General features: G+C 36.5%; 1 protein-coding gene across 1 annotated transcript in view; it reads left to right on the top strand.

The window, feature by feature from the left end:
• Window positions 1-27,072, top strand: part of FTO (FTO alpha-ketoglutarate dependent dioxygenase) — a 261,777-nt gene that overhangs the window by 34,253 nt on the left and 200,452 nt on the right. The window contains exons 2-3 of the mRNA XM_075715717.1: window positions 12,484-12,561; window positions 19,960-20,620. Of these exons, the coding sequence (XP_075571832.1) occupies window positions 12,484-12,561; window positions 19,960-20,620 (739 nt within the window). The remainder of the gene's footprint in view (window positions 1-12,483; window positions 12,562-19,959; window positions 20,621-27,072) is intronic.

Here is a 27,072-nt window from a genome sequence, read left to right as displayed (position 1 = left end):
CAGATTGCTGTACTTTGTTCTAGAGAAACAGTTCTCATGCATGTTAAAGGTGGTATTTCTGCTGTCATGATACTCAAACAGTCATGCTGCTTAGTACAGAAATAAAGGTGGGAAGCTGGAGTTAAACATCTCCTTGCTTTTTTTTTTTGCACTTTATTAGCTGGAAATGAGTGAGTATGTTGAAAATCGTTGTGCTGGAAATAAAAAGAAAAGATCCTTCAATAAATGATGTGGTAGGGATCCCTGTCATGTTTCTTTCCAAACGCAGTGGCAAGGACAGATAGAATTAAGGGTTCCCAAAATTATCAGGTAAAGGTAGTCTTTTTTAGTTAAACTCCTAAGTAAAAATCTAATTAAATTCCTATATAATGAATTGATTCAAATAACAGTGATTTGAGGCATGTGTCATATGGAAGCTCAGCTCTGCATGGAGACCATCAAAGCCTTTGTCACTTCTAGTTTAGATGGGAATTGCAGCATTCGTAGTGTTAAATGTTGGTCATAAGCTCTTGCAGTTGTCTGATATTATTTAATTTTAAAATCCTTCCAATGATTCTTTTTCTTTTTTTATCCTACTGTTCATTCTCTTTTCACCTAGCCCTTCTTGAATTCTAGTTACCGCTGAAGCAATTCCGTTGTAGAAGGGGAAGTAATACAGCATGTTAAGCCAGCAAATAAGAACAAAGGTGGCTCTGGCAGCTTTCTCTTAATGTCAGTTCCTTGCTCTCAGCCTCCCTTATTAATGCATCTCAGCTGCTGTCACTCAGATGGTTTTAACACAGACATGCGTACTATGTGTCAAAAAGGGTGGCCTAGATTTTTGAATTTCAGGTTGAGAGTACCCCAACATATAAAACCACTGTATCAAATTACGAAGTGGTTGACTCAAGTCCTTGTAGACATTCCGAGGGAAATGAAATTTATTTATTCTTGTCTTTAACATATGCTCTAAGGAAGCAAGAGAGTTCAGAATTTTAAGGTGTCCACAGTATTTTCATTTGGACAGAGACTTGCCTGCATGACTTTAAAAATAATTTTATGATAGTTCAGAAGAGTCCTTCTCTTTGTCAAGTTGTACTTCCATATTAGGATTTTTTTTGTGTATGTATCTCTCTTCATGAAGGGTTTTTACCTCTCCTCACCACCCCTGTTCCTTCCCTTGTACTAATTTACCTGTGGGCTTTTTGATGATGTTCTCATATAACACATACAAATATTTACTTAAAAATACAGTTAGAGGCTATTTGGTGCTTTTTCTTTATTGGGTCATTTCATGGATTTAATTTTGAATGTTACCACACAGTTGATTAAATGTGTCTGTGTTTTCCTGTGAGCCTGGTACAGCTTTAGTATCTGTTACAGGTCGGTATGGCTGCCTCTCTTCCTCCTTTGTTTAGAGAATGAATCCGAACCATTCTAGAATGAGTTAGTACTCTTTGTAGGAATTGTTTGTTTATTAAATTTGGCAGTAGGAATATGCAGTAGTGTAAGTCTAGGACTTCTTTTCAGCAGAAGGGAGCAAATAGGACAAAGGAGACTTGTCATGAAATCTGGAACGGTCCTCTTCTGCCAGCCTCTCTCTTTTTCACCTTCAGAAATCCAGCCTGTATTTGAGAATAGCATGGAGAAGGGAAGAGATGATTTTTAAGAAGACTTGTCACTACTGTGCTACTTCATTCACAAAGTACCGACAGTGAGGGCAGCAGGACTATCTATACTCTCAGACCAGTTAGGAATATAAGTGTATGGGGAGAAAGTACAGACAAAAGTTTCCCTGAACAAATGTACACAGAAGACTTAAGAAATAATTTTTGCACATGCCCATTTCCGTTGAGTAGGGCTGCTCTGCAAAATTACACCTGGTCATTGCAAGTGAGGGAAAATGCTAACAAGAAATAAGGTCTGTATATTCAAGTAATAAAAGTGAAAACTGGAAATTAAGTATTAGCCTTTGCAAGAGCTAGGATTCCTTTATTAAAACGGCATTCTTTGAAAAAGTAACAGTTCTTAAGGTTGCTCAGCAATTAAGCGAAATGTGGATTTGCATTATGAAATTTGCCTTGGTTTGGCACAAAGCAAATGGCTTAACAGATCTACTTTTTTCATAGCAGATCAGTGCTGTCTTGTATTTTACCTCTTAGTATACCCTAAGCTTATTCTTTAAATTATGCAAAGTCATTTTAAGAGTAAGATGTGAGAGAAAATTGAATGGTCTTTCCTTTAGCTGTAGTTCTTTAACCTTATGATAGTACTGTAAATGTTCCAACTACTATGAAATACAGATCCCGACAAACTCTTGTCTAAGTTTGTATGTGTTATGAGGCAGAAGCAGACCTCTAACACCAGCTTTAGGACTTCAGTAAAGTATATTCTTACAGAAGTAGACCAGGGTCTCCTGATTCACTGACCACTGGTGACTGGCAAAGTGATGAATCAAAACCAAACTGAGGAATGAGATGCATCAAACTTTCAGTCAGTGTGGCTCTACTGCCTCCAGTTTATTTGGTTAGGCTGTACGTGCAGAACTTCGTAAGGAAATATGGATGATTCATTGCAGTCTGCTGGTCTAAACAGTTTGGGAACCACTGAACTAAAATGTATCATTTAGAAAAACATCCAGATTTGATAGAAAAAAGAATTCCCATGAGGGGCAATTCATCTCGCACAGTGGTGATCTGCTCCAATGGCTAATTATCCTTTCTTTTAAATTGTGCGCCCTGTTTCTGGTTTGAACTTGCCTAACCTTTCAGACCCTAATTTTGCTAATCGTTGTCTGCCAACTTAAATGCTAAATGTTAGCTTTCTTTTCCCCATGTGGCTTATTCCAGAGGCTGTGAACAAAACAAAGCCTTTAAACTAAATGAAATTAACTAAGTTTGAATTGTTCTATGTTTGCATTGTTCACTATGAGTTTTTTTCCTTTAAATAATTTTACGAAAAACCTCCCTCTTCTTTCAGCAAACCCCATATAGCAGTATCCTTCGTGAACTTGTATGTCGTAATTCAACTGTGTTTCATTAATTATGAAACAAATATTGTCTTATTATGAAGTTAAGGCAACAACTGCAGTTTGTAGGTTTTCTGAGTGTTGTTATCATTTGACCAATGGTGTAGCTTATGCAAAATTGGGAAATTATTATAAATGCAAAACAATGGCTTTGCATTTATTACACAGGTTACTCTTATAAACATATGAAATGTTACAAATTGCACTTTTTGCTGCTGAATTCTCCTTTACAAATATTGATACATATGTTATATTTATGTACATAATGTGATCTGTAATTTTTATGTCCTTGAAAATAATTTGTAAAAAATGATGCAACTGTATTAACATTGTACTCCTGTGTAGCTTCAAAAATAACATCTCAATGGATGTGCTGTTTTGGAAATACATTGCCAATTTGTATGACACCAAATTTGTTGTAACCATGATAACAAATCAGTGATGGTTGCCTTTAAATTGTTTTGGGGAGAGGAGGGATAATCGCACAAAGCATCTGCTCAAAGACTCCTCTAGTGTGAGAAGTGTTTGAAGGAAAATCTGTGTTTATTATGTCCTTGAAAAGGACAAATCACAAAGATCGAAGAGCAGAGGCAGGAAGCAGGGTGCTGCTTCTGCAGCTGAACCTCAGGGGACCTAGCATACCCCTTCCTTCTGTGTATTCTGTCTACAGTGATTTTGTTGATTGTGGCATATATTCTCAAGAATTATCTTGTAAATACCTCCTTTAAAATACATGGGCTCTGTATCTGGTGAAATGTGACTAACACAAAAGAAAAGTGTTCCTGGAATACATTTCCTTTTATCTTTAAGGCTTTCAACCATCTTCCTGTCTTTTCATTCTGGAGTGAATAATACAGTTAAATAATCAAATATGGTGTCTTGGAAGGCTGTAAAGGTCTTCAAATTTCACCAAGTTTGTAAGTGCTTTTATACTTTCATAATGCTTATTGTGCTAATAAAATCCCTAGAAAATAATTTAGTTCTGTAAAAAATATCAAGAGTCAACAATTTTTTATGGGCCTACAAAGATGTTCAAATACTATGTAATGGGCATGACAGTTACAGTATGTGAAATTTAATGCTCTAGCTCCTTATTGATCTCCCTTGTAGCTGATTGCATGACAGAAGTATTTGCACTTAGCACCTGCTCCTTCTACGTTATCTTCAGCAGTGTTATAAAAAGGACTTTGGAAACCACACTTGATACTAAACTGAAGTATTTAAGGAAATATCTATATTTTTTTCAAGTATCCATTTTATTTTCACTTTGCTTTTGACTGCTGTTTCTTCTGGGTGATGTTTTAACACTTAAAATTCCTGTCCCCCATTTTTAAGTATCCTTATTACACATTGGCTACTTCTACCATTACCTATCAAAATTATATAGAGACCAGAAATCCTGCAAGGCTCAGTATTTTCTGGAAATGATGACAAGCTGCAAGAAAATTAATTGCGTCTTTGATCTTGCTGGTGGTGCTGGAAAAGTGTATTAGTGTGACCTGCGCGCATGTGTGTTTGAAAGTTCTTTGTCTACACCTACAGAAGTTAAAAGCCTGGCGCAAAGGTTCTGAATCTGCGTCTCAAGCTGTGTCAGCCCTTGGTTTTCGTTCTGGAGGTCCTTGATTGATTCTGTTTGTTGGTCAGTGTGTTTCCTCTTACTGTGCTACACTAATTAGGTATTATACCCCAGTGAAGGTTGTACAATTCCCCATTGCAGATATGCAATGCTTCCCAAAATGTGGTGATTCTTAATGGTTGGTTCTGTTTCCTTGGGCCATCCAAGGGAAAATAGCACCATGTCAATATATTTCCCATTCATAAGCATAGTATGCACCTCCTGAGGCTCCACAGCTCTAGTGCCCTGCATTCTGGTAATAGACTTCAGTAGAAGTTAAGCAACATCAGTAACTTCTTAGCATCATTAGAACATGAGAGGTTTACAGACAGCAATGCCAAAATGTATCCTTGTTTCCCTTGTTATAATCTGTGGGTTTATTTTATCTGGTTTTAATCATTATTGAATGTTTTCTCAGTTAAAGGATTGGTGCTTAGTTTTTTACAACTGGTCAAACCCACTTGGTTTCTTGGAACTGGGTGTATGGTAAATGTAATACATATAAATAAATTACATAGTATATGTAAACTATGTATATTTGCTACATCATGCGGAATCAGTTATTGGTGACAGTCACTAAGGTTTCTGTCTGCCGATTCTTTGGAGGTGAGCTGGTTAAGAACGGCTTGATTAAGAAATCTAGTTTCTCAGCAACTGTTGGCTATTTCTCAGTGGAACTATGCAAAGAATGGCATGCAGAAATGGCCCAGTGTCCTTATCTATTCCTTGTGATTCACAAACTGTGATCTAAAATTATCCACCGTTTTAAACATTCGTAGGTGCATGTATGCTCTTGTGTCCATATGTCTAAGAAGAAAACTGAAGAACTGGAGATCTGATTGAAAGTTGGTCATTATTTTTAAGCAAAGTTTGAATGTTCATACTTCTCACCTACTATAGCTGATCCATTTACCAACAGGTACCTGCTGGAAGAGGATGTGCAAATGACAGAGGGACCAAGAAATGGATGATGGCGTTAAGATGCTCGCAGTGATGGTAGAAGTTTTATTGACAGGTATACTGAGGAGGCTTAGGCACATTTTGTCAGCAAAAAGTGGCTGTGTTTGAACAATTTATCATTCCAAATTTTTATTGTGATTACTTAAAGTGCAAATCCACGTGTGACAAATCTATGCTCAGCTGGGTAAGAAAATTGCCAGTTCTGTTCCATCAACAGCCAACTAGCCAAAGGACCAATGTTCCTGTAGGTTAAAACAACTATTAAGGGGCCCTTAACACGTCACAGTGGGGAGAGAGGGGATACTGGTAACAAAGACATTTTTCAGACATTGCTAAGCTGCTTCAATGCATAAATTAACTCGTAGTTCAGTTACATCAGTCAAGTATGTTGTACATATGCATGGCTGGTCTGTGTGTGTGTGTGAACCAAAATCTGGGCCTGTTGATTTATGATAGAGGGTAAGAGAGGTTGAAATTAGTAAGCAAAGCCAAACAATACCTTTGCAGGAAAGAATATCAAACAGTCTTTTAGACAGCTGCTTAGTTACAAATAGTGGTGTTAGACCTGAGGTCTTTGCATGACAGTAGATTGTTATGTAATTTTTTTCATGACCACATCACTTGAACTGCATCCTACTACTTCTGTAACTGGACTGGTCTGTTCAGTGGGAGAGCAAGATGCACAATGGTTATATTAAATAACCAGCATACTTTATTGTAGTATAGTTAGGAAATGGATTTATGGGCTATTAAATATTGTTAGAGCATCATAGATAATTTTGATATGTGTTTATATAGAATAATAATAATACAAACTTGTTTCTTCTATATGAAAATGGTTTTGGCATATGGTATTGGGGGGGAGCCATAGTATGCAAAATGTGGTGCAGTATGGTCATATGTCTGCCAGTATTTTTGACAGGCTGGATTATAGAAAGAATGTAGCACAGACAAGGCTTTTGGTGAACCTTGAGTGTAATGAAGGGTAACCTGGAAATATAACTTTTTCATGTGAGTAAATGGTGCTGTAAAATTGGCCAGTCCCTTAAGATCTTTTAATGAGTGGAGTTTACAGAAATAATTTGAAGAAAAAGAAATCTGAAATCTAATATATGTGATAATGGAGAAATAAAAGCTATAATAGTGCATTTAGAATGTATTTTTTATTACTCTAGGTTCATTTCTGACATAACTGGTTTTAGTGAGCCACTTGAATGATCTTGGTTGCTATGAAGTTTTAATAGCTAACACTTGGAAAGCCTTGTAGTTTAAACAAATGTGAACTCCAAAATCACATTCCTGCCTTAAGAAACTATCCCAAATTTGTGGGGGGAGGGGTGTGTATTTTTTAATTTTTTATTTTCTAAAAAAATATGTGAAAGAATGTTAGGAGGTAAGGTTGTGGAAGTGCCTGTAAAGTGGTGGCTTTTTTCTAGATGGTGTCTTAGTATTGTGTCACAAAATTTTTACTATATAAAGTATTTAATCTTCCTCTTTTATAAAGCTATTGAGCGCTCACTTCAGAGTAGCAGCCCTTTTCTTCATGCATGACTTGAAAGAAATCCACATTTTATTATAGTTGATTAAAAAAAAAAAAAAAGGATGAAAGAGAAACACAGGCCCTAATGCACATTCTTATGTGGGGAAAAAGCTAGTAGAAAGGAGAGATTTTTGGAAAACCAAAGGTTTGTGTCTGAACTTGTGATTCAGATCTTTCTTTCATGACAGTATGCATTCTCGGAGTGCCTTGCTAAACCTGATAGCCTTTTGGAAAACAAAAGGATATTGGGAAAAAACAGTATTGGAGATGGAGATGATACTTTCTTATGCTTTGAATAGAGGCCCTTTTTTTTTAGGAGCTGCCCCAGAAATTTCTGCACACACGTTGCATTGCATTGAAAATAAAAAGACTTAAGTGTCTGTTTTACTAATTCTGGTCCTGAGTCAGTATTCTCAAAAGTGTAAAAACTGCAGCGGGCAATTAGCAAAACTGTTTAGGATGAAAACATTGGCCAGTGTTTTAAGAACTTCTAATAAAAGGAGTTAAGGCAGAAGGGCTTTTGTAGGCTGTGAGTGGAGACGATGTCTCAAAACTACTAGGCACTCTCGACTTTAGCAGTATATTGTTCCCTCCTTTAGCTCCAGTGAGATTATTTGTCATATCTAGACATGAGATAGGTAACATTCAGCCTAGATAAAATGTTCAGATTTCTTTTACCTCTCTTTGTAAGATTGCTGGGGGTGGAGGGGAGTAAAAATGAGGAACATGTTCAATCTTTGCTTTATTAAAAAAAAAAAAAAAGTCATTAACCCAATGAAATTAAGGCAACTTTAGATGGGACTTCAGGTCACTGTAACATGAGTCAGGTAGTGAATCAGAAAATTCTGTTATTTTGCAGGGAAGAGTGTATCTGAGGACATAGAATTGTTGCGCTGGTTGTGCTGTTTTCTCTGCATCAAGCAAACACCAGCTTGCCTGAAACGTAGATTGAAGAGTCCAGCAAGTTCTCGGCCACCTGCGGAGTATTGAAAATGGTTGTTCCCTAGTGTGATGTGTATATGAAATATTTGTAAATAATAAATACCTAAGAATTGTTAAAAGAAAATAGGAAGCTAAATGCAATGGTGAGATATTCAGGTTTTGTTTGAATTGTCTTCTTTCACTTATCTTTTCCATAGCGTGATTCATCTTTTGCTTCATTCTGCATAATGCTGATTATAAGGTGAAAGTAAGTAATCAGTGGCTGAAAAAAGGTTGCTTGCATCCCCTCAGAGATTGGGAACGTGCCTGTTAGAAGTTTCAAAATACCATCTTTTCTGAAAAAAATGTTTCTTAGGGAATCATGAAATGGGCTTTTCCAAAATAGTGACTAACAGTTGTGGGTTTTGGCAGTCTACTAGTTTTGAATAAAGTACAACTTTTTAACTGCTCACTGCAGAGAGTTCTTGTGTAAGTAACAACTAGCATCCTTAAATGTTTCATAGGCACTGTTGTATCTGTCCATGTCTTGGACTTGCGTGACTGACTTTTTACACCTGTATGGGATGCTGCTCCAGGTCCACACAGATTGCTTGGTGTAGTAAAGCTGATATTTTCCCCAAATTCAGGAGAAATGCAGGGCAGTGCACAGGGTTATCTTTTTAGAGGTGAATACTACTTGCATTAAGTTAAGTCTCCTTGTGTGAACAAATGCAATTTCTTCAATAAATTCTTCAGTGCTTTTCATGCTAAGGACTGGGGGGAAAAAAACCAAACTCCTCCTTCTTAATGTTTTCAGTGTTTTTACATGTCAGAAATTGTTGCAACATTGCAGCCTTAGATTTGTTGTCAGAACAAATTTCAATAATATTTCAATGTGATAACAATAGTTTTTGTAATACATTGTTTCAGCCAAGACAATGATTTGTAAATTGGAAGATGACTATTGTCTTCTGACTTGTTTGATGATGAAACTAAGTGGGAATTCTATGTTTGAAACACTAAGGCTTTCACAAGCCTTTATAGCCTAGATACTGAACTTTTGTCTTACAATTGAGAGAGAAATGCAACCTTTTGAGAATGGTATTGACACCCTTCAGGGAAATATGTCAGATGCAAAAATACTTAGACTGTCATGCTTCTTGGCCAGAAAATGTCATTAAGTCCCATCTTTCCCTTATACCACTTAATTTGAAACTAGCAAACCATGGGTGTGTAAAATAACTGCGTTTTGGCCTGTGACTTTGATGTGTATTAGCTGTGTTTCTATTACTTCTGCTCTGTAACATACAACGCGTTACTTCTGTTGCCATGAAGAAACTTGGCGGGGGCAGGAGGGGAAGGTATGTGTAGTGATTGAGAGATTCCAATTATTACTATTCCACTTGCTGAATTTTACAACCAATCACCTTGTTAATAAACCAGTTTAATACTAATAAATGAGCAGAGGGTGTTAATATCTGCAGGAAGTTCATCGCACACTCTGAAATTGGGCATTAGTGCTTCTGATATTCATTCCAGTTATCAGATTCAGATACAATAGATCCATTAACACACACAGCAGCCTACAAAATAAGATATTTGCAGACATTTTCTCCTTTCTGAAGGCCCAAGTTACAACATTTACAAGGTTTCTTGAGCAGTGCATGGTGACATTATAGGGATGGTGCACATAAGATTGTCTTTCACGTATTGGTATCACTAATAAAAACCACATTGGTTTTTGAAGTGTAAGAAGCATAATACTGGTACCTGAATATCTGTTACATTGTTAATAATTTTTAAAATGTAAAAATCAGATTTAGAAAAATGCTTTTTAAGATGCCTGATACCTTCAAGTAAAGGCTTTTTTTTTTATGTAGAGGTTTATGTGTTGGAAGAGCCTATAAGCAACGCTTATGTAACAGTGCTTAGACTTACACATCAGCCGGCTGGTATAGCCAGATCTTTGGTTTTTCTCTTTTTTTTTTTACTTTTTTGAGGTATTTGTGAATAGCTTGATGTTTTTGACATCTGTGTGACAGCTTCTTGCATAAGAGATGAGCAGCATGTTATACCACCCAGCTGTGTGTATTAGTCTGTACATCAAGCTGAAGAGCGGCACTTAGCCAGATCTGACAATCAAATGTGAACTAGTACTACCTATATGCAAGAGTGCATTTTAATGTTGTGTGCTTTTTGCAAAGAGGCTGGTACTTGACAAAGAAATTGTCAGAATCTCTCTTCTTCCCATCTCTTCCACGCCCCCCCCTCCCTCCCCCAGATGTGAATTCATGTTGACATATGTGATTTTTTTTTTTTTCCTGAAGTTTAATATGGTTTATCCTACAGGTAAAAAAGCCAATCTGATGTTTTCAGTGATTTCATGTAATAAAATTGTAGCAAGGTTTTTGTAATAGAGAAGTGTTACTGGTTTAGAATCTGCAGCAAATTAACATGTTATTTTTTGTGACCTTAATCTGAAGTTATATTATGCTTGGTTTCACCAATGACTTCATGTCAACATACCAACAACCTGTCCCCAAAGAAAACTAGAGACCTAGAGAAATTACCTTGCTAGTTTGTAAATTTCAGTGCTGCTCTTCCCAGTCTGGTTAAGTCAGTGATCAGCAGGGTGTGAGTGTGGAGATGAGGAAGTGAGAGCTACCTCTCTTATTTTAGTTTGACTGATATGTTAGCTATGAACCTGAAAATCTTCTACACTTCCTCATGATTTCGTCTGTCATCTTCTTTGATGCTTAAATTTGAATAAATGAAATTCACTGTCACAGAATAAAATACACAGTAACACTCTTCATAGTTCAGCTTTCCTTGTTTGTGTGTGTGCTACAAGCCAGCAGTTAGCTGCTACATGTAATATTTCTTTCTTCATTTTTTAAATACGATTGCCAGAATAGGGAAGATCTGTTTTGACCTGTATATGCAACTTAAAAAGATTATGAGAAGGGGAATTTACAAGAAAGAAAAAGAATATTTTTTTTTTAACAATTAATTCTCTTGTCTATGGAATAATCGACTTGCAGTGATACCTAGGTGATGAAATATGTATTTGTTCCCATATAACTTGGTGTTATGGAAGTGTTAGTGATACCCTTTTTTAACTTATTCTGTGTTTTCCTTTGTAGTACACCCTTATCATTCTTTTAAAAACTGTATTCCATTTCCATCTGGTCTTGCTCTTACAACCTAAAAGTATCGAGTGAGCTGCAACTTCAATTATTTCTTGTGATAGTGTTTAAGTAGCTGAAAATATTGCAATAAAAATGAGAATTTGAATCCTGATATCTGAAATATTCAAGCGTTATGGCAGATGTAGTTTTATGATCTTTGAGTTGCATTAGTAAATTTATGTTAATGATCAAAGTTTGTAAAGAAAACATGCAAGATAAAAGAAAGAAGACACAAAGGAAATAGTGTATTCATTTTCTAGGTCAGTACTTCTACTGTAACAATTTTTGCACTATTCTTAATCTGTATTTATGTTGAGTTAGTGTTGAATTAGACTGTGGGTAGATAAATTTGGATGGACTTGTCATGGATTGGGATTGTTTGATTCCTAAAATCTGATAGCATGTTTCAAGCTTCCCTTGCACTTTCTAAATCTTTAGCTGCACAATTAACTGTATAATGTATACAACAACTCTATTTTTATTAATAAAATCCTGGAAAATGCAGTTTGGGAAAAATAGGGCTTTTATCTTGGCAATTTCTTAGAGGACATCTTGACTAAATGTTGGTGGAGAGACTCTCAGTCTAAAACAGAAGTAAAAAGGCAGTTAAGAGAACAAGGGAGTCAGAGAAAACGTGCTCTTCAGAGTCAGCTGGTTCTTAGTGCACTCCCAACATCAAAACAGATTTGTGGCTGTCTGCTGGAATGGCAGGTCTTGAGTATGGCATGGTATGCAGTAGATTATGCTTTCTTTTTCCTTACTACACGCATTTCGCAAGGAAACACTTTAGAGTATGCCCAACGTTGAGGCTCATTGTTTTAATAAAGTATATTATTGAGCCATTTAATGGAACATGAGCTTTGTACCCATTGGATCCACAAATCGAAGTAGAAAATAAAATGAAAAAGAAATAAGAAATTAGTATCAAGGTACAAAGTAGGCATAGTTCTGAAGAACATTAGACCAAGATGGATTTTTATCAGTGTAGTAAGGACTGATTATCTAAAAAAGAATTTAGGAGCAAAAATACTCACATTCTCTGAAACTGCCTAACCTGAATTGCTGATTCGTAAGGGGAAGAGCTCCACTGGTTTTCTTCATCAAATTTTCCTTACTTAATTTTCCAGAATTGAAGGTAGTAAGAGAAATAATTGCACATGTTTGTGTCTTTTTAATACAACTACTTTTATACTTGGCTGTTTTATCTTTGTTGTTAATCTAATTTTGCTTCAATTTTACCCTTCCAAAACAGAAAAAAAAGCTTCTTGAAGAACTGGGAGACAATAGACTTCCATATGTGACACCAGCCGATGCTGATTTCCATCAATTGGTAATGTATTTCTTTTAACTGTACTTGTTTTAAACTAAAATGGCTATTTGCACTGAACAAGAAGTAAATCTTTCTTCAAAAAGACACTGTGAAATCTGATATGAAAATGGTGTCCTGATGGCTGATAATGTACTTTCAAGTGGTGCAAAATAAGACCTCTAGAATTGGGATATTCAAGAATGAAAACTTTGTGAACTTCATTTATTTTTAGGATTTTGCCCTGAGTATCAGTACCTGAGTACCAGGTAACATATGTAACAATCAGTTTCTTATGCTTTGCTAAAATAAAATACATATTTCCATTCTTTTAAGGTTTTTGGTTTTTGCACCCCCACCCCCTGCCCCAAGTTGTGAAGAGAACTATTCTTTATAGGTCAGGTTTGGCAAAATAGGGCAAATATTAACATAGAGATAAGAAATTTTTTGGCTTAATTCTACTTTCAAACAATAAGTAACCCGTAAGACTTTGCTTACAAAATGAACTGTGGAAACTGGAATGCATGCCTCAAATGAAACCAAATAAAAGTAAGAACAGGCCCAGTAGCCACATGAGTAGTAAACCAAATGAGTGTATGGAAAAGTATCATGAAATTAATAGAATATTCTGCATGTATCTTGGAACTTTCTAGGGCAGCTACAAAACATATGGCAAGCATTGCAGGTTCAATCAGATCAAATTGGAACATGGTAAGATGAAAAGCATAAGAAAGAATCTGGTAGTTTGAACAGCTACAGCAAGCGTGCTTACATTACAGGCATGTCACCTTTCTTGTATTGACATATGGCTCAAAGATGTATATGGTAGCATAAAAATAGGTCTGACTCTTTCCTTGCAAGGATGAGTTTCTCTTTTGCAGGATTCCAAGGCTGAGAAAAGTTTAGGGGACACCACACTTACAGAAAAGGAAAGATGCATTTATGGGTCAGGTACGGGACTGCAAGTCAGAAGCATGAAGTCAAACTCCAGTTTTGCCACGGGAGTACAATTGTAATATTGAGCAGTCTATATACTTCCCTCACCTTTCTCATTCATTTGGGTTGTAGGATGCTTAGGGAAAGCATGGTTTTCTCTGTATTCTTACAGGGCTGAGCATAGTAGAAGTAAGCTCTTAATTGGGATCTCTAACAGCTGTAGGGATAATGATATGAAAACATGTAACTTGTTGTTAACTATTGTGGTGGTTTGACACTGGCTGGATGCCAAATGCCCACCAAAGCCGCTCTATCACTCCCCTTCTCAACTGGACAGGGGAGAGAAAATATAACAAAAAAGCTCGTGGGTCGAGTTAAGGACAGGGAGATCAGTCAGCAAGTACCACCACGGGCAAAACAGACTCGACTTGGGGAAAATCGGTTTAATTTATTACCAGTCAAAAATGAGTAGGGTAATGAGAAATAAAACCAAAACTTAAAACACTTTCCCCACACCCCTCCCTTCTTCCCGGGCTCAGCTTCACTCCTGATTTTCTCTACTTCTCCCTGAGCAGCGCAGGGGGATGGGGAATGGGGGTTGCGGTCAGTTCATCACATATCATCTCTGCCACTCCTTCCTCCTTAGGGGAGGACTCCTCACACTCTTCCCCTGCTCCAGCATGGGTTACTTCCCACAGGAGACAGTCCTCCACAAACTTCTCCAACGTCGGTCCTTCCTACAGGCTTCTTCATGAACTGCTCCAGTGTGGGTCCTTTCCATGGGCTGCAGTCCTTCAGGAGCAGGCTGCTCCAGGGTGGGTCTGCCATGGGGTCACAAGTCTTGCCAGCAAACCTGCTCCAGCCTGGGCTCCTCTCTCTCCATGGGTCTACCAGTCCTGCCAGGAGCCTGCTCCAGCATGGGCTTCCCACGGGGTCACAGCCTCCTTCAGGCATATCCACCTGCTCCGGCATGGGGTCCTCCACGGGCTGTAGGTGGATATCTGCTCCACAGCGGACCTCCATGGGCTGCAGGGGGACAGCGTGCCTCACCATGGGCTTCACCAGGGACTGCAGGGAAATCTCTGCTCTGGTGCCTGGAGCACCTCTTCCCTCTCTGTCTTCACTGACCTTGGTGTCTGCAGCGTCGTTCCTCTCACATATTCTCACTTCTCATTCCAGATGCAGTTTGTGTCCCAGTGTTTTGGGTTTGGGTCCCCCCCTACCCCTCCCCTTCTTAAATATGTTATCACAGAGGCGCTACCACTGTCGCTGATTGGCTTGGCCTTGGTGGGTCCGTCTTGGAGACAGCTGACATTGGCTCTATCGGACATAGGTGAAGCTTCTAGCAGCTTCTCACAGAAGTGACTCCTGTAGCCCCCCCACTACAAAATCCCAATACATTGGGTTTGCTACGCCAACCCAATAAATTTCACCCCTCGCCTCTGTGAATCACATATTTAAGAATTATCATTCTTAATATACATCACACAATCCACCCCTTGTCCCTTCACCACAATTACAACAACTGAAATTCCCCAGGATCATTCCATTCTCTAACATTGGTCAGTCCATGTTTTGCCTGTTGCCTCTCCCAGTTACTATTGTTATCTCAAATTGCTCATGCCCTACATCCGGCACCAAAAAGGACTGTCATGGTTTAGCCCCAGTCAGCAACTAAGCACCACACAGCCACTTGCTCACCCTTTGCCCTTGGTGGGATGGGGGAGAGAATCGGGGTGGGGGGAGTAAAAGGCAGTTTAATAGGACAGCAGAGGAAGAGAAAATAATAATTATAATAACAATAAAGGAATATACAAAACAAGTGATGCACAATGCAGTTGCTCACCATGCACTGACTCATGCCCAGCCAGTCCCCAAGCAGCAATTGCTGCCCCCCCTGGCCAACCTCTCCCCATTTCTATACTGAGCATGACATCGTATGGTATGGAATAGCCCTTTGGTCAGTTTGGGTCAGCTGTCCTGGCTGTGCCCCCTCCCAGTTTTTTCTGTGCACCTGGCAGATCATGGGAAGCTGAAAAAGTCCTTGACTAGTGTAAGCACTACCTAGCAACAACTAAAACATCCGTGTGTTATCAACATTATTCTCATGCTAAATCCAAGCCACAGCACTATGCCAGCTACTAGGAAGAAAATTAACTTTATCCCAGCCAAAACCAGGACAACTATAAAAGCACTTCTGTGGGTAAGGGCAAGGAAAAGTGTAGAAGAGCGTAACAGAATGATTTTTTTTTTTTTTTTTTTAGAAAAAAATCCAACCCCAAACACATTCTTTTCAGTCTTAAACTAATGTTCAAGAAGAAGCTCTTCCCCATTTTGAGACTCGGGCAGCTTACTGTTTTCTCCTTGCTCATCCTGTTACATCCCCTCCTGTTTGTTCTCTTCTTTTATATCTGTTGAGCTGCTATGCCCAGCATCTTTTCCTTTTTTTCTGTCTTTGTAAATCCACAGTCTTGTGGAGCTGATGTGAAAAGAAGATGGAGCCAGGGTTGCCCAAGTGGCATCTCCTTTGCTCAGTATCAGTAACCCATAAAAACAGAAGACAATGGGAACAAGATAAGCAGTGAAGTCAGACCTGTTCAAGCCTTAATAGAGTCTTTCTGCATCATATAGAATTGCACTTTTTGTGTAGTGTTTGTGTGCATGCTAGGTATTTTTAAGTATATGTGATGATCATAAGCATAAGCCTTTTAAATTCTTATGGTGGTTATGAAATGTTACTTTAATCACAGCTGTTACAAGTTCCATGATGCTTAATGTACTACAGATGGAGAGTAAAAGATCGGTGAGAGCTTGAAGACAACAAATTAGCAAAATTAAATATCACATAGAGTTTAGTTTTATAGTCTGTCTTTCCTGGAGAGACCTGCCTTACTCCTTTAAGGGTCCACCCCTTATAAAGTAGTATTCTTTGAACAAGTTGGAAAGGTTCAGTAGGGTGCAAGTAAAAAAATACAGTATCCTGTCAGGTATGGAAACATACAGTCGGAACAAAACTAAGAAATTCCATCACAAGCAAAACTTCACTGACATCCTCTTTGAATGCATCTTGCCTGATGAAGGATTTTAGAAATGAGTCCTAAACCATAAGCTGAAACAAGGTAATGTTTAAAGCTAGTTATGAACAAGAAAAAGTCTGTTAACAAAACAATTCACAAATATCTGAAGTACAGACCATCATTTCATGATTTAAGTAGCAGTTTGCTTATCAAGGGTCCTTATTACTGATTTCTAACTTTTTTCTACCACTTGAGCTACCCTGTAGGGTGATTCTCTGTGTTCAGTACCACCAGCAGAAGCGAATGTGTGTATGTTTAAAATTATGTGTGTAATACTCATATGAAGAATTAAGCATCAAATGTGCTATTTCTTTTTTTTTTGTCCTGTAGTTGCCATTAACGTACCTACTTCTTTCAGAGTGAACAGTGAATTGACCTTTAATACCTGCTGTCAGAGTTACAACGCAGAGTACATGATTAGTCCCCCTTCCCCATCCCCCCAAAACAACAAGGTATCCAATGTGAACCCAGCATTCGCCCTGTGTTCTGATCCCTTAATGCTTTCCTTATGTAGGACATAGCACAATGACTGGTTGGAGATTTAAAGAAGACCAAACTCTTTTCATGTGATGTGTCGGAAATGTGTTTCCACTTCCTGATTTCTTTTGACATGCCAGTGGGGGTTTCTTTTTAAGGTAGAATCCAAAGTATACTGTCTAAAACTTAATGATAAAATAATTCTTAACCACGTAATCTTGAAACACAGCGCAAAGGTAACATGCCTCTGACTTGGCCAGCAATAAAATGTGGAAGACGTTACCTCTGCAGTTCAGGAGGGGAATACAATGTTGTTACCTTAGTAAAATCTGCGTGCTTCCTTTCTAAGTGCATGTTTTCAGGCATTTAGTTGCTTTACATCATATTGTTATTTCCGCCCTTCTGTTTGTAATAATTGTTTGGAATTTCATGTGTGCGACATGTCAGAAATTCAGTATAATAAATGGTTTAAAAATATGTAGTAATAATGACTTTTAAAATATGCTATAATAGCATATGTAATGTGGTAATTGGTTAATATGACCTGAGTATGTCCAATATACAGAATTGTTTAAAGAAATACTGGGATGCTGCTATAGAACTGTTAGTACTCTTTCTTTTATACACATCATTTGCATAATGAAACAAACCATGCAGTAATAATCTTTATGTGTCACAACATATAATGTTCTGTCATTGTTAAGTATGATTGTGAAAGAATACTTATGATTCCCATCAACCTATACCCACACATCTGACTGTAGCCTATAGCTGTAAATCCTTAAAATTTGCAGTTACTGATTTCAGTAGTTATTCTTTATGAGGATTTTTTTCACTGTACTGTTCAAGGCTACAGATACAAAGCACTGACTGAAAGAAAGGGGACAGTTCAGGTCCTCCGAAGGCATCATTTCAGGCTTCTGGCAAGCTCAAGTGAATTGTGTTTATCAAGTTTATATTCAGTTCTTTTAGTGAAAGCTGGGATACAGTGTTCTGTGCTGGGGATTGTAGAGGGACCTTCAAATAGATATCTGGAACTATTTTTAAGCTTTGGTATATAAAGTATAGCATTTAAATACAATTGTCAGAAATTATTACTATCTGTAGATACTGTTCTGGGGCTTTTTCCTCTCTCTAGGAAGCTCGCTTTTGGAAACCATAAGAATATGTAAAGGGAGTTAGCTTCACTGTAAAAATTCACAAGAAATGGTGGCAAGGTTTATAAATAAACTATGATTTATTATGTGTAATCTTATTTTTAAAATAGACTTCCCTTTATAGTCCCCTTTTTAGTAGAAACAAATGATCCTACGAAGCCATCTCTTCAGTGTTGTGGAATAACGTGTTACGATGCACAAGTCTAACTGTTTTCCTGCACTAGAAAACGTGCATACTGACTTACTGCCTGGTTTGTATTTTTAAAGGCACCTTTTCTGGATTTTAGAATTAATTTCCTGAAAGGCAGGCTCAAATCTGACTTGGATGTAGATAGTACTAGTAAAGTAGTTTTGAGTTTTACCAGAAGGAGCCCACAGATGAATTGTAGGTCAGTGTAATACTTTTGTGCTGGTGGCTTTTATTTGCTTTTTTTAAAAGCACGTTGAACATAAGCTATTACATTAGTAAAAGTTTTGATAGATCAGTTTTGTTCGTCCGTGTGCTCTTGCCCCTTTGGCTAATGCCTTCTGATTTCAGTTTGCCTTAATTTTTTTTCCCACAACACCGTTAGTATCTACCTTTTCTCCAGACTAGTGACTAACTTCTGGACAAAAGGAAATGGGTGTAGTGAGTCGTTGGGAGCTTCCCACATGCTAATTGACACTTGATAGGCTCACAATAGAGCCTTTCCCTTACTAAGGGCACTAATTTGCATCTGTCTCTTTTATTTATCTATTAATTTTAATGAAATACATAGGAACTTAGACTGTTTTCTTTAAGAACTTATTCTCTAGCTTTCATCCAGTTTGCCAAACAGTCTCAGCAGTAGTTAAAGCAGATTTACAGGCAACCAATAAAAGGTGTGATTACATGATACTCAGTTCCTTAGAAAACCAGATTAACGAAATAAAATTATCCAAGCCTTCCTGGAGTGGGAAGCAGTATTTTGCATACAAAGCAAGATACTGCTGATTAGTGGCATCATACCTTGCTGTGAGTTGTTGCCTCCACAAGCTGCTGGATTCTGAACTCCAGCTGATACCAGAGCTGGTGTGGTGAGGAGGTGGGGAGGAGAAGTAGTTTGGAAAATTTTTATCTAAAAGGGGAACTCTTATATAAAATAGGAGCGCTAATTGGCATACATTGAAGAATGTGAAAACAGAAAGGACTGGTATGTCAAGGACTATTTTGAAGATAGAGGTGCAGTGCAGCAGAATGTTGGCCTTTTTTGAAAATTTATGTTTTCAATTTGTTATTTTTGCCCTAAAAATTGTTGTTATCTAAAACTATTTCAGTTTATCATGTAGCCCTCTAGAATTCTGTACATCAGAATGAGACAGAACAGTCTTTGCAACCATCGCAAAAGATGAGTCGCTTTGTTACTGCTCAATATTCCATTGTTTCTATACTTAAAGGTAGCATTATCTACAGATTCATCAGGGGAGCTTATATGTTCTATTGATTTCTGCCAGAATCCTCAGTTTTATTTATTTATTTATTTATTTATTTATTTATTTATTTATTTATTCATAGATTTGTCCTGATGATACTCTCTGGTTACAGGCCACTGGTACATATCCACAGTTTGTGTGATATATTGGAATATGAAAATAAAGTAACAAATACTGGCATCTATTTCTTGATCACATTCTAGACTCATGCTTGATAACTTGTCAACTTAGCCTTGTCCTGAAATACTTTGGTTCCTGTAAAAAGAATAATTCTTTTGCTGTTTTTGTTGTTTTGGTTTGGTTTGGTTTTTTTTCTCCTTTAGTGGAAGACCAAATACTCCAAGCTGATTTTTAGAAAATCTGATACAGTACCTGAAGAGCTCCATCAAATGGTACAAGAAGGCTTTCTGACCTTGCAAAAACACGATTGTTTCTTTCGAGATCTTGTAAGGATCAAAGGAAAAGATTTTGTTACCCCAGTGTCTCGTATATTAATTGGAAACCCAGGATGCACTTACAAGTACTTGAACACAAGATTATTTACAGTTCCTTGGCCTATCAAAGGTTATGATATAAAATATTGCAGTCCTCAAATACATGATGCTTGTAAAGCATTAATTGGACTTAATGACTACTTGCATATTGAAGCAGTCAAGGCATTACAAGGACAAAATTTGTTTGAGACCACAGAAATTAAAGATACTACTGTAATAGATAGGGAGCAAAATTTTGCTACTTCTCTTACGGCGAAAGGGTCTGTTTCAAAAGATCAAAGCAGTTGCTGTGCACCAGAGGATGACTACATAAGTCTAAAGAACAGAACATCCTATAACTTGACTTTATTAAATTATATGGATCCACTACAAATGCTGTACTTGAAACAAGAACCTTATTTTGGAATGGGGAACATGGCAGTGAGCTGGCACCATGACGAGAATCTGGTTGAAAGGTCAACGGTTGCTGTGTACAGTTACAGCTGTGAAGGTGAGTGATGGGAGGTATGAGTTGACTAATGATATAAATATCTTAAATCCCTGAAGTTCTTTTATGTTTCCTTGTGTGTACGTACGCAAGCATACCTGCATGCTAGTCTAGATTCGTCACGTGCTTCTGAATACATTCTGGGACTTTTTATATTTAAGCCCCATCTTTATTTCTACTAAAACCAGTACAAAAATATACCTGTGTTTACTGGAGCTGGCTTATCCGTTGTTCCCAAAGTAGATTTAAAAATTGGTGCGATTAACTTCCTGACTAAGAGCCAGGAAATCAAAATCTGTCAAATACCTATTTCAGGTTAACGCATGTGCTCATTTTCTATCCTGCAACATGTTTCATTGTAGTTGAGATCACCATCTTTATTGTGTTATTTATCATATACAGACTTGCTTCTGCTTTGTGCTGATTTTACTGCTCTTCTTTTTTTAAGATCATTTTAGGTTGGTTTTGTATAAAAGTATTACTGTATTTACTTGCAAGTATATACATTTTGTCTAGCCATGCTGTAGTGCTAATGCACATTTTGTGGAGGACTTGCCAACATTTCTGTAGTTGGAAAGGCTGGAAGTTTTCCATCAAAAGACCTGTTGTCTGACAGGCTTTGCAGGCTCTTAGTTATTTAAAAACCATTTAAATGCAGTATTAGGGGGAAAAACGTGTAGTTGAAGAGTCATTAAATAATTTAATTTTTAGTTTAAAGTACCCTTCCCATCTTTATTTTTATTTAAAAACAGACATGAAGATTTTTGTTTATTTTTTTCCTAACAATTTTTTAACAAAGCCTTGGATTTTTTTTTAATGGCTTCCAGTTTTGCAAACATAAGATTAGAATTTAGACACTTGATTTGAATTGGCAAATGCTCTCTTATATTTCATAATTCACAACTGATCTTTGGTCCTTCCAAAAATCCTTTGATGTTTGCTTCAAAATATGGGAAGAATTCATGTTGACTTCAGTAGGTTTTGGCTAAAGACCATGATGTAAAAATAATAGCTTATACTTTCATGTGCATTCTCTTGTTAGTTTTGTTGCTAGTTCTGAAACTATGGGTCACTTTGTTATTCAATGTTCAGCTGTAATCATCGTATTTACATTTTCCTGGACATAAAACATCAGCTGGCTTAGCAAACCGAATAGAAGAGACTCCCTGACTCCCTGACCAGTAGAAGTGTCATTTTGTTCATGAACTTTTTTTGTCTTATTTGCCAAAGATGCTGATATTTTATGTCCAGTGGATGTATTTTTTCAGTAGTACTGTAGATAACTTAAAATGTTGCTGAAAAAATGTTTGCTGCAAGCTCATGCTTGTTTCTTTAATAATAGTGTGTGTGAGGATTTATTATAAAACTTTAAAACTTTTTACTTTAATGTAAAACTTGCTTCCAGAGAGGAAAAATGAGCCCCTTTAAGTTCAGAGAGCTATAAATGAACAAAAATGAAAGCTGCTGTGTTTATTCATAACTTGTCACTTGATTTTGTTTCTTCAAGTTCAGCAAGTTAGGTAAAAATGATGCTGTTGTAAACCCACTGCAAATTCTATGCAAGATTTGATTGATAAGGGTAGAAAGAAATATTTGATATATTTAGACTAAAAATTATTTTGGTATCTGTATGTAATTAATGATTTTGCCACATACAAGATTTTTTCATAAATACACTTAAAAGTTTACGGTTTTTTTCCTGAAGGATTTAGAAATAAACATGAAAGCTTAAAAAAGCTAAAAGCTTTCCAGTGAATAAATTGATCATTCCATCGTTTACATTTAAAAAAAAAAAAATTAAGAAATTACTACTTCAAATTTTTTGTATTTTTGCAATGATTACAAAAGTTTTTCATCAAATTGAAATTTGATCATATATTGGGGGAGGAGGGAATCTCTTGACAGGAGGCGGCGATATTAAAACCTCAGTGTAGCTGGAGGTAGTGTAAAAGACACTTTCTTGGGAAGAATATTATTTATGAAGTCAGATCTAAATCTGAACAAGATTGAATTCCACTTGATAGCTCTTGACCATGGCTCAAGTTGGTTTCATGAACTTTGGAGGGAATTTAATGTGCCTAGCATGACTCCTGAGCATCATGAGGGAATGTCCTGGAGTATATGTTTAATGTAAAAACAGTTCACTCGCATCTGTCTGTGTTCAGGTTGTGGTTGTCAATTGTACATCCCTAAAGTGAAGCTGTATTTATAGTTGGTCTACTTATTCATAAGTAGGAGGAAATGGAACCTGTTTATAGTTTATGGATATGGCATTGTAATTAAAGTGACAGTAAATATTTGTGGGTGTTGAAATTTTCTACCTAGCACATCCAAAAGGAGTAATGAGTCTACTTGATTTTAGAGAAATAAGTAAATTGTCTTTTTGCTCTTGATTTCCTGTTTATAGCTTTCAAATGCTGGTGGTTATAAACTTATCGGTGCTTATAACATTATTCTTTCCAGTGCTATATCAGTTCAATGTGTTGGTGGTTTCTGCAGTTCACAAAGACTGTCAATATTTACTGTATCTCTTACCAAGTTCTCCATAACTGTGAAGCGTGAAGAAACTCCACATCTTTTTGAAGATTGTTGTTAAATCTTTGTGGAGTAATACCTTGACTCCTCTTCCTATTTTCCATAAATATCTTTGCTTTTTACGCCAGTATCTGTTATTAGTACTTCCTCCATTAGTTCATTTAGTATTGACTTAGCATTGAATTCTCACTGTAGTGTGTAAAGACTATCACAGAATCATTATAGAATACATAATAAAAAGACTAGAGATGGTCAGAAATTTTTTGATGGAGCAATTTTTCTTTAGAAGATGTCGATTAGATGGATTAGTAATTTTCTGGGAGAAAAAACTGATCCTGTGGGAAATTCAAACATTATTAAGCATGTTGACTTTTGTTAAAACTAGCTTGATTCTCTTTTCTGCTAGGTCTCGCACATTTTTTTCTCAGCATTCTGTTCCTCAGATTCCCACTGGTCTCTCTGGTACTCCAGACACTGAGGATCTGTGGCAGCCCCTTAGCATGGGGAAACTCTGGCTTCCAGAGCTTCGTGGCTAGTACCAGTCTATCCTGCCACAAATGCAGAATGCCCAGGTTTTCAGGTTTTGAACAGCAGGTGCCCTAGGAGTCAAGCAATCTTACTGCGTTGTTGCAGCTGTTTGTCAGACTGTTTAGAGATGCACAACTCAGGCTACGTGGTTTACTTTAATTTGCATCTTTATATCATTATTTGTTTGATACTACTTATTTGATTAAATAGTATTAAAACAGATACTGCCGTAATTGAAACGACTGTATTTTCTTGTTCGTTTGTTCAGTGTTTGATGCTATAATGAAAATGTGATGTTTGAAACTTTGATCATTATTAATTGGAATAGAAGCAGTTTTTAATATGTCAGAAAAGAAATTTGAGAGCTAACATAAAGACACTGGAACAAGCTGATTTTCTAATTAGTATCACTGTTTATTTTCTTGTTTCCAGTGTCAAACTGTTCCAAAGCAACTTCAAATGAGGTAGATTTCTAGCAACAAAACAAGATAGACATTTTGCTTAGTGCTCATCTGAATAGTATTTGCTTTTATTTACATTAAAATAAAATGCATTACTTTACACTAGGTTAAAAGTAGGTTATCAAGTGATAAGAATAGACCCTCACAAAAACTTGGGAAATTTCATTTTATTGTGTATACTGCATAAAAGTGCATGAGTAGTAGTCATGGTGTGTATGCAGAACCAGTTATATTACAGGATGTGTGTTCAATTACACTGTTACACTATTTGGAATTAATTTTCTTTTCATAATTTACCATGGAACAGGAATTCCAAAATTTGACCAATTTAGGATTTTTAATAACACATTAGCTTATCCTATCACATGAGAGGATTAAGGTAAAAACTTGTTCAGGATTTTAATATAGTAAGCTAATAACCTATTTTTATTTCCTGCTCTATTTATAGAAGTGAATTGCAATCCAAATACTGGTGGAATAAGGGCATTTTCAAAAATTGGATTGTATCCATGAAAATTTCCTAATGAACAGTTTTCCCTCAGGTCTTTGTAAGTTTTGTAGGAAATTTTATTGCTCAGCAGAGCACTAGTTGGTTCTAAAGATGTTCTTTGAAGTAAAAACTTGTTTCAGTTACCAACTTAAAGGAGATGGAAAATCATGTAGTCACTGGAAGTGTCCATCTTTCTCTTACCTGGATTTCCCACAAACTACGTTTGAGGTTAGATAAATAATTTTCTCTAGATTCTTTACAGTATCTTGTTTGTCGTCTTGCTGTAAGGCCTACTTGCTGTATAAATCTCTTGAAGTAGTAAACAACTGGCTCTGTTCATTGACAAGGTAATGTTGAAAGGTTTAACAAACTTAGTTGCAGTAATGACTGCTTTTGAAGGAGATTTTATGCTTGTTTCTTTTGTAAAATGCTGTTTGGGTTTTTTTTTTTTTTCACACTGCGATGTTAGAAGCAATATCCTAGCACTAAACCTAATGGCTGCTATTTCATTTCTACAGTAATTGTGAATAAAAATAACTGAGATTCGCTACAGGTGTTTCTTTCCTCACTAAGTTAAAAAAAATCCTGAAACTACAAAAGTTGTTCAGAATTGAAGTTAATCTAAATCTGTAGTTGACCAATAATCCTCTTTATCTACTGCTTAATGGATAAAAGTAATGGAGTAGACATTTGTACAGGATGAGAACAATTATATTAAATGGTTTCTAATGTCAGTAATGTAGTAGAAATCTTGTTTGTTGAAAGAATAGAAATGGTATGTAGAAAAATATATATTACTACTTAAGAAACAAATATGTGAGTGACATGGTCACATCTGTAACTTGTAGGTTCTGGCCAGTTGGAATTATTTTCTGAGAGAATCACAAATTTTTAATGATCCAACTGCTCTTGTAATAATAGATTTGAATCTCTGTTTTCTAAAAAGAACTCATCATTTGAATTAACCGTTGTGGGGTTTGGTTTTGGTGTTTTTTGTGTTGGTTTGGTTTTGGTTTTTTTTAAACCATGCTCTCACTGATTTGATCAAATAAAGTCGCTCCTTCAAGAACGAAGGGATGACAGAATATTCTTTGTTCTTATTTTAGTGCTTTTGTTCTTGATATATTTGGACACATTATTCCAAATATGAATTCATAAGAACAGTGTTGGCAAATCTTCCAATTTTTGTTTTTGTGAATGTCAGTTGCAAGCAAAAGTTAAAATGTTAGTACAGCTTAATTAACCTCTTACGCTATGGCTTTTCAGTAATAAGGCAGAAGAAATAACTCTGGGTAGATACTCATTCTTCCCCACCAGCTGCTGAAAAGCAAAGCATGCTCTGCTTTTTTCAATTCTTGCATATAACATATATAAATTGCTATGGAAGATAGTAATAATGTATATATTTAATTAATCACTGAACACATGCTGAAATTATTTTAAATTCTGGAACAATCAATCTGTTAAAAAAGAAAAATCTTTTTTCTGTATCTATGTAACAATGGTCAGTTGGATTTAATGACAAAGTAGATGTTTACAGTCCTGCTTTGTTTTTAGCAGTGTGTTGCCAGTGGTGATTCTGTTGTCTAAGAAATCATGTATGATTTAAGATTACATTTAGGATATAGTTTGGCATTACAATTTGACTTGAGAACATTTAGGTTTCAGAGTGTCAAAAACCTCTCAAACTCTTCTTGAAGATTTTGGTGCTGAATAGCAAAGAAACTTGTCAAGGCTTACTTTTACTTTCTGTGCTGTGGAACAATAACCAAACTAGATCCAAGAAAACAAGTTTCATGCTGTTCTGAACCTAACCATGACCCAAACCTGATAAGATCGGGTCTTAGAGCTGGAACACCTCTGCAATTTGAGTGTCTAGTTAGAGGCATAATGTTGTGGCCAGTTTTCTGCAGCTACCTTCTCTCTTTCATGGTTCTACCTTAATTACAGCTTTGATGAGGTATTGTTATGTTGTGGTAAGCTTGTTACCTGATTGCACCATTTCATTTGGGACGCAAGTGTAAAGGTTTCTTGCAGGCCAAATTCTATAAATCTTTAATGAACAGAATTCAAATTTGCAGATAGTTTTATTATATTTCCATTAAATACTGCTACATTTGACCATTTCTGTATTGGTCTACTCCAAAATAAACACATGTTCTTAAGGTGCTGTGTATATGCAAGACCCGCATGATTTACTCTCAGAAACCTATGGTTTAGATGCATCCAAATGTTTTCACTTAAATGGGAACTGTAATTATATCAATGAATATACAGCATTCAGTCATGCTTGAGGTGCGACATACAGAATTTAGTAACTTCTTTTTATGTAAAAGTTTGTCAGTGCTACCTACAGATATACCACAAATGTTAAGATGTCTTTTGGTGGGTTTTTTTTTTTTTCCTTGCTCTCACTTTCAGAGTAGCTTGCATTTAAAAGC

The sequence above is a fragment of the Pelecanus crispus genome, chromosome 8 (assembly GCF_030463565.1).
Source record: "Pelecanus crispus isolate bPelCri1 chromosome 8, bPelCri1.pri, whole genome shotgun sequence".
NCBI lineage: Eukaryota > Metazoa > Chordata > Aves > Pelecaniformes > Pelecanidae > Pelecanus > Pelecanus crispus.
The sequence above is the reverse complement of the archived record's forward strand: the minus strand, read 5'-3'. Positions and strand labels throughout refer to the sequence as shown.